Here is a 14,561-nt window from a genome sequence, read left to right on the forward strand (position 1 = left end):
GTAAGCTGTAGATACGTTTATCTACAGCCTACGTCAATCTCATACATTCGTAATTTCGTAGTCTATTCTATTGAACGCTACGCTAACAGAAAGCCACTTGCATAGGGGGGCTGACCTTATCTTCTGCAATATGAGGCTGCTAGAACCAGAGTAGCCTAACTACAAAAAACATGTTTTACAATACAGAGGAAAGTCAAAATGTGTCATTTTCAAACTCATTTTTAATAAATTACTCTAATGAAGGTATTGTATTTTACTACGTGTTATGAATTATAAAATTACGCATTTATTTATTGCATATTTAAAATTAAATTATCTACCGGATTTACGGTTTTTTTTTACAGATAGGCCACTATGGCATTAAGAAGTATCAAAGAATAAATGAGAACACAAACTTAGGTCAGAACTATTTATTATTAATAAAGAGTAAATCCTAAATTTAATCACTATCACTGTCGTTATTCTCTTGGGTGAGATGTATGGTATTGCTTATAGTAGGGCTGACTTTAATAGAAGTGTAAAACTGATGATGAATTGGTGGAATATAATCAAGTAAATCCAGTAAATCTTTCTTTTTCTCTTTACTGATTGCTTTTCCATCAGGATATAGAAGTTCTAGTTCAGTTATATCAGTGGTATTCCTCTTGCTTAAATCAACATACTCAAAAATCACATCTTCATTATTTGAGTACTTGAAAAATATTTTATGCTTGTGCATTTGGTGGTATTTTAGCCACTGAATGCTTAACCACTTTACTTTGGAGCCCTCACTGGTAATCTTTCTGTTGGTAATATTCATTTCCAGTCTTTTTGTAGAAAAGAAGTGTTCTTTTTTCATTTTTATAACAACAAAAGGCTCTTTTTTCCTTGCAGCTTTAATTACTTCATCCCAATCATCAGGGACAAATATATTTTTAAATAGTTTCTTTTTCTTCTCAATCAACCCAAAATCTTGGTCGCAAGCTAAGTAAGAATGACCACTAAGAAAGAACTTGTGGTCAATGCTTTCAACTACAAAATCTGGGTGAGCTGTTATATACTGACACAAAACTGCCATTTTTATGTTCCGGTTTTGCCCACCACATTGATCAGAGTAAAGAATAAGTTTTTTGGTAGTCACATTTTCTTTAATATATCTCAGCAAACAAGATCCTATCTCTTGGGGACCTCTGGATGCAATTGTTTCATCCCATAAACACATAGTGACTTTATCAGTAGCAGCATCATGGATTCCAAGACAATAAGTCCACAGTTGTCTCTTGTAATAACAGATACCTGTTGAAATTATAGGCGTAGGTAATGTTTTCATCAAATCGAATACTAATACTGTGGTGTTACCATTTACTTTAGCCTCTTCTTTATCTTTATTATAATTATTTCTTGCAGAATCTGCTTTTAGTAAGTGGAGCTTTCTCTGAGTTTCAAGATGGCTTTTCTCCTCCTCATTATCACAAGCTTGCATCTTTATATTCAACATGTCACACCTTTTACATGAGTCACTGATTGGTGGATGAAATGATAAATTAAAATTTTCATTAAATATTTTAGTAAACATGTAATAAGATAGAGGTGTAGCACTCTGTTCACAGTATAAAGAGTACATTTTGGTTATGTTCAACTCTGGAGGCAAAAATAGTCTAGCTGAACTTTTATGTAAAGTGTAATGGGATTCATATGTTGGAAATTTTTCTATAAATGACTTTACATTTTGAACTTGATCATCACTTGTTTTATTTTTTGGTATATGTCTTCCTCTTTGGTCTTGTGGTGGAGTCGAAACAGACAACTTATTTTTAAGCAATCTAGTGATTCGACCATCACTTACTTGAAATATTTTTTTAAAAAATTCTTTACACACCTTTGTTGGTACACCATCAGAATTTGCAACTTTGTATACCCTAGTATTAGAACGCCGAGACGTTGAAGATTCTGTTTGATTAATTGCATGTGATTGTCTCAGTTTTGGAGTAACATTAATGAGAGAAAATAGGTATGATGTTTGTAAATCAAATGTTCCAAGTTCATAGAATTTTTGAAATAACTCTTTTTGTTGAGAAGGACTTATTTTGGTGTGGCATTTTTCTACACAGGGACATGGTTGATCGACATCGATTTCTTTTTGGGGTATAGTTTTGCCTTTAGTATTTATGTATTGTTTACCTTTAGCTCTGTTATCCTTCCGTACATTTTTCTTCCATTTCTTTGGTTCACGTTTGCGTTTTCTAGTCTTCTTCTGAGGTTCAACTTCTTGTGCATTTTCTAATACTGGAGGTATGTTTTCGTCACCAAGAAGCTCAGTTAATTCTATTAAGGATGGCGATGAGCTTTTTGACGGTAAATACTCGGAACCCGATTCTTGGAATGGCTCCTCACTATCGTGAAACAAATCTAAAACAAAGAAGATTTAAATGAAATGGGACGAATCATTTTAAAAAAACAATATTCAATTGATTTAGTTTAATTATTGAATTAAGTACCTTCCATTTGTTTCTCTACACTAAGATTTGTTTCTTGTATAAGGCTGCTACTCGGTTCCCCTCTGTCCATGTTCACTTTTTAACAAATAAATAAATCTACAACAGTCACAATCGTAAAAGTAAGTTGATAAATATTGTCTAACCAAGGTCCAAGTTACGCGCCTTAACGTCGTCGTTTTGACAATCAACTGACATTGACAACTGACCTAAGTTGTCAAATTTAGATAATTTTTCTGATGTTGCCAGTGCTATAGTGGCCTAACCCTCATAGGCCACTGTGGCACTTTGATTTTAGTCGATTTGATTATAAGCCGAAATGTATTTGTATCGCCATCTATTGTCGCGATCATGTAAACCAGTTTAGGCCACTCTGGTTTTGTAAATTAAGATTTTTAAATTACGAAAATGCAATTAAGTCAAAAGTCGCTAAAATGCAGTTAGGCCACTCTGGTTCTAGCAGCCTCATATCAAAAATCCTTTTTTTTATTATCGTACAATTACCATAAGCAGTACAAACAAACATATTACATAGGTACATTGCTAGTGTCAGCAATATTGATATTTAAAAAATACTTTTATCACACAAGTATATCGTAGTTTTAGTGGTTAAAGAAATCTTTTCTCTACGTATTCACATTACATTCATTATTCTATCACAGATACTGATCTTTTTCTTTGAAATATAAGTCACAACAAGCCTTAAGAGAAACAAGATTTTTTTGTATTGAAACTATATCAAACAACTATGTCGTAGAACCGATTATCTCCACACTCAAAATATCCATTCTCATTTCCATTGAAAGATCCATTATGATCTGCATTTGAAACACTCCGAACTTTATAAGTTCCAATAGATGGCGCTGTTTTAAAAATGTGACACTTTCTGTTAGTTTTCTTTGACTGCACAAGTATTATATGGTATTATCTCGAAGTTAGAGAAAATAATTGATTTAATGAAAATCAGACAGAGATTTTTTAAATGGAATTTTTTATTATAGAGTACCATCTAAAAATGTATTATGTATTATTTAATCTATAAGTACTAATATTATAAAAAATAAATCAAATTAAATTATAAAGCTGAAGAGTTTGTTTGTTTGTTTGAACGCGCTAATCTCAGAAACAGGTCCGATTTGAAAAATTCTTTAGGCGGGTGAAATATAATATAAGATTTCCATGTCTCTAATTTAAAGACCTGTTTCAAGTTTATTATAGTACTAGCAATGCCCTGCGGTTTCACCCGCATAGATAGAGATATCGTTACAGTGAAAAGTCTACTATAGGTCGGACTATAGGTTTAATTTTTAATCACATGAAAATCGCCTTTACCCCGTCCCGCACTACGGCCTTTTTTTTTTTGTTTTAGTGGGGAAATCTTTCATAGATACCCACGGCCTCCGGGGGAGGGGCCGTGGGTTATGTCGGATTCCTACCGACCAAAACCCCACTGTGTTCCGTCAAGACACATATTGGTAAAATTCCTCCGTGACCCCCGCACTACGGCCTGCTCGAACAGTATACCTACTATTTTCTGTAGATTGACACTTTTAAAAATTCGTTATATCTTTTGAATGGAATATCCAATTCTTTTCATTTAAAAAGTATTTTGCTGGTATTGAAACAGTCTATAATAAAACATCATTTAATGGGATAAGGATTAATATATGTGTATGGATAACATGGTTTGATTACTGTCGGCACTTCTATTTACTTTGAAAACGTAAAAAAGTTGTTGGAATAATTACTGAAGATGGACATATGGTATCGCGGACTTTCTTGTAGATATTGATCCATTCTATAATACCGTAGAACATTTTTTTGTTCTATCTTCAATATATTCCGCAGCGCACGCGATGACAGAAGATTTATTGAGGATTTTTTTACACCTTGGGTTACATTATTGCATTTTTGGTAAGGATCGCTAATTTTTTTGAAAATGCAATATAGCCTATGTTGCTCAGTAAAGATGCAGCTTTCTAATGGTGAAAGAATTTTTGAAATCGGTCCAGTAGTTTATGCGTGAAAACCATACATACATACATACATACTTACAAACTTTTCCTCTTTATAATATTAGTATAGATAGATGGAGCTACAGGGGTAGGTAATGAAATAAAAACACAGTATTCAATAAAATCCGCTATCTATTATTTACATCAAATAACAACTGAACCCTTTGAATCGTATATACAAATGACCGATTTAAAACAAAACCCATAACAATTTGTAGAAAAATCCTCCGACCAATATACATCACGATTCGCCTTAATTACAATTACCGAAAACAGGCTTAAGCGAATATTGGCAATCGTGAACTAAACAAAAACTCATCGTTCTCAATACACATCTACAATGGGTTTCTCAAAATTGTTCAACAAAAAACATGCAACAATCCATATAATACATAATTGTACATTTGATTCCACATGATTACAGCCATTGTAATAAGTATACAAAAGATATACAAACATATAAAACACGTTTTCATTTAGTTTACGAATGCCGTTTTATATACATTTTACCAAAATAGCGCTAAATATCCACCAAATATAAGATGAATGTATCAACTAGTATGATAGTCTAGCTGTCTTTGGCAATAACATTTATTGTGTTCTTAGGAAATAGTTTACACAGCCTAGCTAAATAAATACCACTTTGGCACTAGTGGTAACGTGGTCATAGCAATATATAGTTGTCACAGTAACACAAGAATAACAGTGTAAATACCTAAATCATTACAATTTTAAATAAACTATTTGAATACATGGAAAAACTAAAGCACATGAGACTTAAAACAGGCCTCAAATTAATGCAAATTTCTTAAAACGTTGCCCTAAGTGAATTTTTACCTAACTCTCATTGGAATATTATCTAAATGCAGTTACTGTCACATTACATAAATTGCGATTATAAAATTGTACACCATAATACACATTACAATTTCATGAAAACCAACAAAAAATATATTATTTTACTCTGCAACAAAAATATACTAAGAAAAATAAACATTATGTTCATTGAAAAATAAATCTAGCTCTGAATATTTATTTCCCTTAAAGCCCACTTATAATGTAAAACTAACCAAACTTATTTTCGGATAAAACTTTGATCATTTGATAGCTTCAAACTGATATGGTCTAAGGCCTACAACTTGCGGGATTTACATAAATTTCTTAATTTATATAGGAGTACATTAAGGTGTATTTTTACTTAGGTTTAAAACATAAACCTAATCAAACAACCTTGAAGGGTATGATAAGATTAGGTCGAAAGAGGGCTAAAAATGAATAGCTAATACCATATCAATTTGTACTAAAACATAATAATTCAACATCCATAGAGTGAGGATCCTAACACTCCAGGAAATATACGATAAAAACTTATTCAATCCAAAAATATAGTTTGGTAATATCCGACATTTGACAAATAAAATCGGCCATCTTTAGCGTTCTCTCTGTCGCACATATTTCGAATAGAGAATAACCGACAAAGATAGCACTATAACAAAATGAAATAAGGTAGCCGGATACTTTTTATTCACTAATCAAAGCTCCACTTATGTGTAAGTACACAAAATAACTTCATATTGACAACTTGAGCTTTACTAAAGACTAGAATAATAAATTACAACATACACGAAAATACATAATATAATAGCGATATTTATGTTTAACCGAAATATTGAAAATGTTGAGTGCCTTGAAATAAAATCAAGTTTTTGGCAAGTACCTTATTGTAGCGACGTACCTTTATCAATGTTAGATTATTGTTAATCCTCTCTAAAGGTACATTGCTACAAAACATTCTCTTTGCAATGAAATAGAGATGAAATAAACACTATATAATTGATTTTATTATTTTCCATACAATAAATAATTGATGCCAGATAATTTACGAGTTCATATATCAAAGAGTCCCGCTGTTTGTGTTATAATGTTAGTATGTTATTGTTATTTCAAATGGAAGTATAGTAGAATAATTAATAAGCATTTTCATTTTTCAAACCTTTTCACAAACAGTTTTAATCAATTTTAGTACATCTCATCTCTATTTCATTGCACAGATATTACAATAAAAATAAATGTACCCTCAACATGTACTATCTCAACAGAGGAATGTTTCCGTGATCTTAACAACAACTAGCACCAATTTAGAAATTATCACACAACATCACTCCACGTGAATGTAAACGAAACTACAAAATTATAACTACTTTTGGAAATGCGTAATAAATTAAGCAAGCAATTATAATATTGTATTAACTACACATTGGCTACATAATCTCTTTTAAATTACAATGTATCCAAATTTTAGGGCCTGTTTCACAATCGCTAAGTAAAGTTCTAAGTAAGCTACTTCGAACATAACTGCTCAGTAAACAACTTAATTGCGTTTCACAATCCCACAGTAAGGTTAATCATCACTTTATGTGATCAGTAAATTAATCATCGGATGGACTGACAAGTAGCCGTTTACTGGACAAGTAAATTCGACAAATGTCAAATGCGCTTCGAAATTAAAGTGGTGCCTATCAATTTATTTTCGTTTTAAAATGGATATTTTTGATATTATTGAAGACGAATTCGATGAATTTTTTGATCGGGTGACGGGACCGCGTAGGGAACCATTATTTCGAAATCGTTCAAATAATATGGAAAAATATGACGATACTGATTTCAAGATAAGATTTCGACTCTCTAAAGTAGCTGTGAATTATGTTTTTTCTCTAATACATGACAAAATAACTGCCCCTACGTCGAGGTAAGTTTTTATCTATCTATATTTATTTATACATCTAAACTTCAGTGCTTTGCCTGTGTTATGCACCTACCTTGTCTAATGTATTGTGTCCTTGTTCCAGGAATTATGCAATTACGCCTATGGATCGTCTTTTATTAACATTGAGATATTATGCAACAGGAAGTTTCCTTACCGTAGTAGGTGACTTCACTGGTGTAAGCAAGGCTTCTGCTAGTCGCATTGTTAAGTTAGTTTCATATGCGATTGCGCGACTACGATTACAATTTATAAAATTTCCTACAAATACGAATCACCTGCAGCAAGAGTTTTATGATATCGCAAGATTTCCCAAAGTAATAGCCGCTATTGATTGTACACACATACCTATTAAATCTCCAGGTAAGAATCAATTTTTGTATTTAGTTATAGTTCAAATTACTGTACCTACCTACCAAATTAAAATCTGTTCTGTATGGGTCATACCTATAACACTCAAAATTCATATTAAATAAGTAGGTACAGATTGAAATTGATGTAATTTAATATATATATATTTTTATTTTTAGGTGGAGAAAATGCAGAAAATTTTAGAAACAGAAAGTCATTTTTTTCTTTTAATGTTCAAGCTCTGGTAACTGCAAAATTGAAAATAATTGACATTGTAGCTAGATGGCCCGGAGCAACCCATGATCAAACTATATTCAATAATTCATTTATAAAGCAACAATTGATGAATAGAGAATTTGGTTCTTGTGTAGTGCTCGGTGATAATGGATACGAAAATAATTCATATCTTCTAACACCCCTCTCAAATCCAAGAACACCTGCAGAGCAACTGTACAATCAATCCCACATAAGAACCAGGAATGTGGTAGAAAGAACATTCGGTGTTTGGAAAAATCGGTTCCCTGTTCTATCCAAAAAAATAATATTGCATGTATCACGAGTTCAGGCTGTGATTGTGGCATGTGCAGTATTACACAATATTGCGATTGATATGGGAGATGAACAATTTGAAGAAAACTGGCCAGAAGAGTCTGACAATGGGGAGGAATATCACAGCAGCACACAGAATACAGAGGATAGTAGTGTACGCAGCAACATAATAAATGACTATTTTGCTTCACTAATACGATGAATAGCAATGTACAAAAATTTATTTGAATTAAAATATTTACAAAATTTTATCTATTTTATTTTGTAATAATTGCCTCTCTAAGGCCCACATTGCTCTTTTGTGCTGTCGTTCTTCTTCTTCAAATAACCAATGTTTCCGTTTGTTCTCTAATTCTTCTTCAAGAAGTTGTTTTTGGATGCCTGCAATTTCCAGTTTGCTTTCTGCCACCTTTTCAAAAGGTCTCTTGGGTTTCTGTTTACCTGGAACAAGTAGTAAATGAATATATTTAGAGCAAGCTGTCGACCACTCACATATAGAAACCTATTTTTGGCTAAAATATATTTGAAAAAAATACAAAAAACTCACACAAAGCAGGATGTTTCTTTGTACGTAAAGATGATGGTTTCCATTGTGACCATTTTGTGGCAGATTCAACATTGGCATCATCAGAGTTGTTTAACTTTCTTATTTTTTGCTTGTTTTCACCTGAATCCAAAAAATAAATTTTAAAATTATGTAATAATGAAACAAGGAATAATAATAGTAGGTAATAGAAATAGACAATACTCACATGACACATTTGACATTGGTTCTTCATGTATCAGAAGTGTTTCATCAGGCATTTCAATAGTTTCAACAACTACAGGTTCAGATTGGTGAATTTCAAAATTTCTAGAATCTTCATCAATTATATTCAGGTTGGTCATCAGTTGAGGAGATTCTATAAATAAAAATAGTAATTTCCAATTTTAACACTAGTAGGTCAGGTAAACATTCAAGCTATGTCCAATGTAGCCTGGTCGCGGGACTTATCTCATTACTGTGACCCCGGAACATAAAGGGCTATTGAAGGAACACCGTGGATTTTAGTCAGTAGCAGTCTGACAGTCCCTCCCGCCCTGCCTGGGGTGGGAGGACTCATTTGATAATTTTACCACGTTAAAAATGTCCAATGTAGCCTGAGAGGGTATTTTCTAACTATAATATCTATCACAAACGCTTTCAATTTGACAAGCACTGCTTGTTTGCTAAAGCGATTGTGTAAGTATGCTGTAGACTACAAGCAATGCCGGTCAAATTGAAAGCAATCGGGATAGATGTTGGAGTTAGAAAATCACCCCCCTGTAGGTATGAGTTTACTATATGTTTGACATGGGTAAAAAGTATTATTACCTGTTTCTGCTTTTTTGTCAGAGTCAAATACACTGTCCATTCCAACCACTGAAAGTAAAATCATGTCCTTTACTTTTTCTTCGCTCGGTGTCAATATTGGAGCGGTACTTGGACCGCCTCCCGTACGATACGTTTCTGCCCGGATCGCCGCGGATTTCTTTCTCGTATCCCTCTTGATTCCGTCGTATTTGATTTTTAGTGCTTTTGCACTACGAAATCGTACACTACTTATACTGTTAAAATTTGTTTCTATTTTTTGCCAACATTGTTCTTTTTCCGCCCATGTAACGGCATCACTTTTTTTGTTTTCCAGCACGTTTTTATATTTAAGTACAAGTTGAATTAACGTGTCAGTTTCTTCACGCGTAAAATTACTACCTCTTTCCCGTTTTAAAGACATTTTAACAGAATATTTTTCAGATTTTTGGCACGAAACCAACAAAGACAAACAAAATCGTTGAGCATTTAAAACTGACACTGACAATTCGTTGCGACTTGCGTTCCGTTATTACAGAAACCCGTATGTATTACTTTACTCTTTGACAGAAACATAGATTTTAAAAACATCGTTTAAAAAATAAGTCACATTACATTACAATGTACTATTTTTTACATCAATGTACCTTTACATACTTGGTTATTGAACGAAAAATATTTCTAATGATTATTCTGTGTTTATTACACTTTAAAAAAAATCACTTAAATTATGCATGCTTTGAAACGAAACGTTAAACTCTAATGTTGCCAGCAAACTCTTGAGTAAGTATTAATTAGTTACTCTTTACTTTAATTTACCGATTGGATGATTGTGAAACGCAAAAAAGTTAACGAAAGGATTTAACCTCCAAGTAGTTAACTCGTTAAGTAACTACTCAAAGCTTTACTTAATGATTGTGAAACAGGCCCTTACTAAATTAAAAATGATGTGATACCGTCTTATTTTAATGATTTCTTTAAAACTAATAGTTATGAAAAGTACGTTAATTTTACTGTATCTTATAGAGGTTTGACGAAGAGTCAAACTAAAACCGACCCTATCACATAGACTTATGGGTGCCTTTTCCTTTGTTCAGAAATGTTAGAAATTGCAATATTTCTCAAAGACTGATATTATTTAACGCTTAACTAATACGTGTCTGACACTGTGACCTAGCCTCGCCTCATAGGCATCAACTGGTATATACAAAGTAATCACAAAAGCCGCTCTTTGGATACGCTAAAACAAAAATAAATGTTATCAAATGAAATTCTAATATAGAAATCTATGTAACTTGTTGGATCACAGCAATTCAACTGTGCACTGCTGATACCTTTGATTATAAGCGATTAATATAAATACCTACATAAAAAAAACACTTGTAATTTAGTAGACTTATAACTGCAACATTAATGTAAAATAAAAATATTTAATTAAAAACATATTTTAATATTTTTTACAACATGTTCAAAAGATATTGAACCATCATATTATACATAATATAAAAACTTCTTAGACGCTTTTAAAACTTCTTAACGCTTTTAAAAACTTACTCAAAGGTACCATCAGCTCCAAACGAATCGAGTCGTATGTTCAATATCACTAAATCTCACTGATCACTCACTCACTGGCCGTCACTCACTTCCACTCACTCGCTCACTCATTCACTCACCCACTCACTCACTGACTCGCTCACTCACTCACTCACTCGCTAACTGAACAGCGTCTCGTTGGGCACATCGTTGACGTTGGCCCCGCCTTCCGCCATATCTGTTAGTATTACACCGGAAAGCGCTTCTAAGGATTCTCTGACCTGAAAAATATTAAAATATGAATGAGTAAAAATAAAAGTACATATGTCGTATTAAGATTAATCTAATCATAGCTTTTCCTACATAAATAACTAACTGCTCATACTTTTGTAAAAGTTATATAGGGGTTTGAGTTTGACGTTATTAATGTCAGTCGAATTGTGTAGCAGGGATACTATCTTGTTATGAGTTTGAACTTTTATTAATGTCAGTGGGTGTGTAGTGGTATACTATTGGTTTGAGTTACTGTTATAATTGTTTAGGGTCGGATAAATAGCGTCAATAGAAAGTGAGTGGTATTACGTTAGTATGTGAACTATTATTAATATCAATTAAATTGTATTGCTAGAATGTTAGTGTTGTAAGGCTGGGTTTTAACCATTCTTAATCGTAGTAGAATTGTATCATTGGAATGTTAGTGGTATAACTTTAGTTTTAGTCAGTCGAATTGTGTCATTCGTATGTTAGTCCTATATTAGTCTTTAGTGAAAAAAGTGAAGTCCAATGTCCCCTAGTGGGGTAAGGGGCAGATGAATTATACATTTGATTCACTGATCGATTTTCCTTAGGGACAAGTAGGTGATCAGCCTTCTATGTCCTGCCAGACCGAGACATTTTTTTTTCTTCGTCTCCATCGGGAATCGAACCCAGGACGCCTCGGTGTTATGCTCTCGCCACACCCCGGACACTCCATACAAAATTATCGTTTTGACAGTCACACTGTAGACTGCAAATGTGTGTTAACGCTTTATGGTTGGCATATTTTTGACTAGCGTAAAAAAAAATTGGCGTTTTTCTGATGAAATACATCCGTAAACAGCACAATATCTAACCATTTTCTACGAAAAACGATAATCACAAATCCAAAATAATAAAATTACTTTAAGTCAATTTGATTAATGTTGTCAATCTTCGTTGCGTATCGTCCTTGCAGAAAAATATGGCCCATTTTAATCACGATCGTGTGGGTTGAGGTAAGTGTTTAATTTTGGCGGGAGGCGGAGAGTGTCCGTTCTGTAGCGTTTAGCGACTATTATGTATTCTGTGCTCACGCGTCAACCACTGTACCAAGGAGGCGGTCATATATTAGTATTTGTTTAAATGATTAATGTGTGTATACCTTGGTGAGCAGCAGCAGGTTGGTGGTGAGGAAGGCGTGCAGCTCGCTGGCCGCGCGGCCGTGCAGCCTCGCGCGCCACCGCACCAGCTCGCCGTACAGCTCCTCGCCCGACAGCCCCCCAGTAGCGTCCTGCGACCGAGCTTGTTAGTTGTTACTGTTACCGATATATCTAACTCAAACATTTGCCCCGACATAGCGTCCTGCAACCGAGCGGCGTTAGCGGGATTTAGTGGCTAGTAGCGATGAGCGGCCATACACGGGCGGCTCGAGCAGTTAACGGCCGAGCGACTACAAACCGCGCAGTTGATGGCTTAAAGACGCGCGACGGCTCGAGCAGTCCGTGTACGTCAGTGCTTGAAGCGGTTCGTGTACGGCCGTCCTAACGATACCGATATCGATATATCGGCCGATATAATCGGCCTATCGGTATCGCCAATTATAAAACAACCGATATCGAAATTAAATATTTCAAAAAACGCGCCGAATGAACGAGGTTCAAAAAAGTGGCCGCCCGCGCGCGGACACTTTTTTTCTGAACATTTAATTCTGTAATACTTTAACTGACTAAAATGATAATACTAAAATAAATGTTTTCTTTGTTTTTGGTAGCATTATTTTTAAATATACGATTTAAATTGGAGTCTGTTAAATGTAGGCAACTTTATCTACCAAGTCATCAATATCTGTATCGTCGATTATTTACTACAAATATCGGTATCGGTATCGTATCAACAAAATCATGTATCGTTACATCACTAGTGGGAAGTGTGTGTGTGTGTGTGTGTGTGTGAGGGGGGGCACTCACGTGCGGTCGGTACGCGACGCAGTAGAGGCGGTAGGCGAGGCAGGCGGCGGAGCAGGCGAGCAGCAGCGCGAGCAGCGCCAGCGCCACGTGCGCGGGGGGCGAGCCGCGCCGCGCCGACACGCCGCCCGTGTGTGTGTGTGTGTGTGTGTGAGGGGGGACACTCACGTGCGGTCGGTACGCGACGCAGTAGAGGCGGTAGGCGAGGCAGGCGGCGGAGCAGGCGAGCAGCAGCGCGAGCAGCGCCAGCGCCACGTGCGCGGGGGGCGAGCCGCGCCGCGCCGACACGCCGCCCGTGTGTGTGTGTGTGTGTGTGTGAGGGGGGACACTCACGTGCGGTCGGTACGCGACGCAGTAGAGGCGGTAGGCGAGGCAGGCGGCGGAGCAGGCGAGCAGCAGCGCGAGCAGCGCCAGCGCCACGTGCGCGGGGGGCGAGCCGCGCCGCGCCGACAGCCCGCCCGTGTGTGTGTGTGTGTGTGTGAGGGGGGACACTCACGTGCGGTCGGTACGCGACGCAGTAGAGGCGGTAGGCGAGGCAGGCGGCGGAGCAGGCGAGCAGCAGCGCGAGCAGCGCCAGCGCCACGTGCGCGGGGGGCGAGCCGCGCCGCGCCGACACGCCGCCCGTGTGTGTGTGTGTGTGAGGGGGGACACTCACGTGCGGTCGGTACGCGACGCAGTAGAGGCGGTAGGCGAGGCAGGCGGCGGAGCAGGCGAGCAGCAGCGCGAGCAGCGCCAGCGCCACGTGCGCGGGGGGCGAGCCGCGCCGCGCCGACAACCCGCCCGTCAGCAGCGCCGGCTGGATCACCGCCGCACTCGCTGACAACAGGATACACACGTTAACATTATTGAAGTGAAACTTCTTTATCGGCGTTGGAAAAAAATGTATGCATGTACTAGAGTACACACGTAAGAAGTGAAACTTCTTTATGACCTTAAAAATGTCACGAGTATGGCGTAACGCAAACATGTCACGCGTACGGCGTAACGCAAAAATGTCACGCGTACGGCGTAACGCAAAATGTTACACTAAATTTTTGTCCAACCCCGATAAAGAAGTTTCACTTCAAAAATTTAGTGTAACATTTTTTCGTTACGCGTGACATTTTTCTGTTACGCGCCATCTTTTTCTTATCCCTACCACGCGTGATTCGACATATTTCTGTTAAGTTGCATATATATAGTAAATTATTTTTTGAAAAATAAGGTCATAAAGAAGTTACGTGTGTACACTAGTACACACACACATTTTTTTTATACCAAATTCAACGAAAATTTGGCAAAAAATAACAAACCAAGGTTAAAAACTTTAGATTATTTCATTAAACGTCTTTAAATGCATCAAAA

General features: G+C 36.2%; 2 protein-coding genes across 5 annotated transcripts in view; both read right to left on the reverse strand.

Annotated features, from left to right (window-relative positions):
* Positions 1-8,381: 8,381 nt before the first annotated feature.
* Positions 8,382-10,408, reverse strand: LOC149900220 (uncharacterized). The gene is made up of 4 exons (XM_090113308.1): positions 9,508-10,408; positions 8,906-9,055; positions 8,701-8,820; positions 8,382-8,594 (listed from the first exon to the last, which is right to left on the reverse strand). The coding sequence occupies exons 1-4, from the start codon at positions 9,905-9,907 to the stop codon at positions 8,392-8,394; spliced, it is 873 nt and encodes a 290-aa protein (XP_089969434.1). The 5' UTR covers positions 9,908-10,408; the 3' UTR covers positions 8,382-8,391.
* Positions 10,409-10,544: 136 nt separating this feature from the next.
* The window catches only part of LOC149900221 (uncharacterized), a 51,361-nt gene continuing 47,344 nt past the window's right edge, over positions 10,545-14,561 (reverse strand). For 3 of the 4 annotated variants that reach the window (XM_090113304.1, XM_090113306.1, XM_090113307.1), the window contains 3 exons: positions 13,221-14,033; positions 12,416-12,544; positions 10,545-11,297 (listed from right to left, as the gene is read on the reverse strand). In XM_090113304.1, the coding sequence (XP_089969430.1) occupies positions 11,185-11,297; positions 12,416-12,544; positions 13,221-14,033 (1,055 nt within the window). In that variant the 3' untranslated portion in view covers positions 10,545-11,184. Of the gene's footprint in view, positions 11,298-12,415; positions 12,545-12,599; positions 12,616-13,220; positions 14,034-14,561 lie in introns of all 4 variants that reach the window. The other variant, XM_090113305.1, reaches the window with a different exon arrangement.

The sequence above is a fragment of the Colias eurytheme genome, chromosome 19, assembly GCF_061535395.1.
Source record: "Colias eurytheme isolate Ceu_HAF_F1 chromosome 19, ilColEury1 Martin Lab GWU primary, whole genome shotgun sequence".
NCBI lineage: Eukaryota > Metazoa > Arthropoda > Insecta > Lepidoptera > Pieridae > Colias > Colias eurytheme.

Excerpts from the sequence above, each read along its gene's own strand:
- LOC149900220 (XM_090113308.1), bottom strand. The coding sequence starts at position 9,907 with ATGTCTTTAAAACGGGAAAGAGGTAGTAATTTTACGCGTGAAGAAACT. Across the intron at positions 8,821-8,905 it reads ACCAATGTCAAATGTGTCAT|GTGAAAACAAGCAAAAAATA; the intron begins GTGAGTATTGTC and ends TTTTGGATTCAG. Across the intron at positions 8,595-8,700 it reads AAAGAAACATCCTGCTTTGT|GTAAACAGAAACCCAAGAGA; the intron begins GTGAGTTTTTTG and ends TACTTGTTCCAG.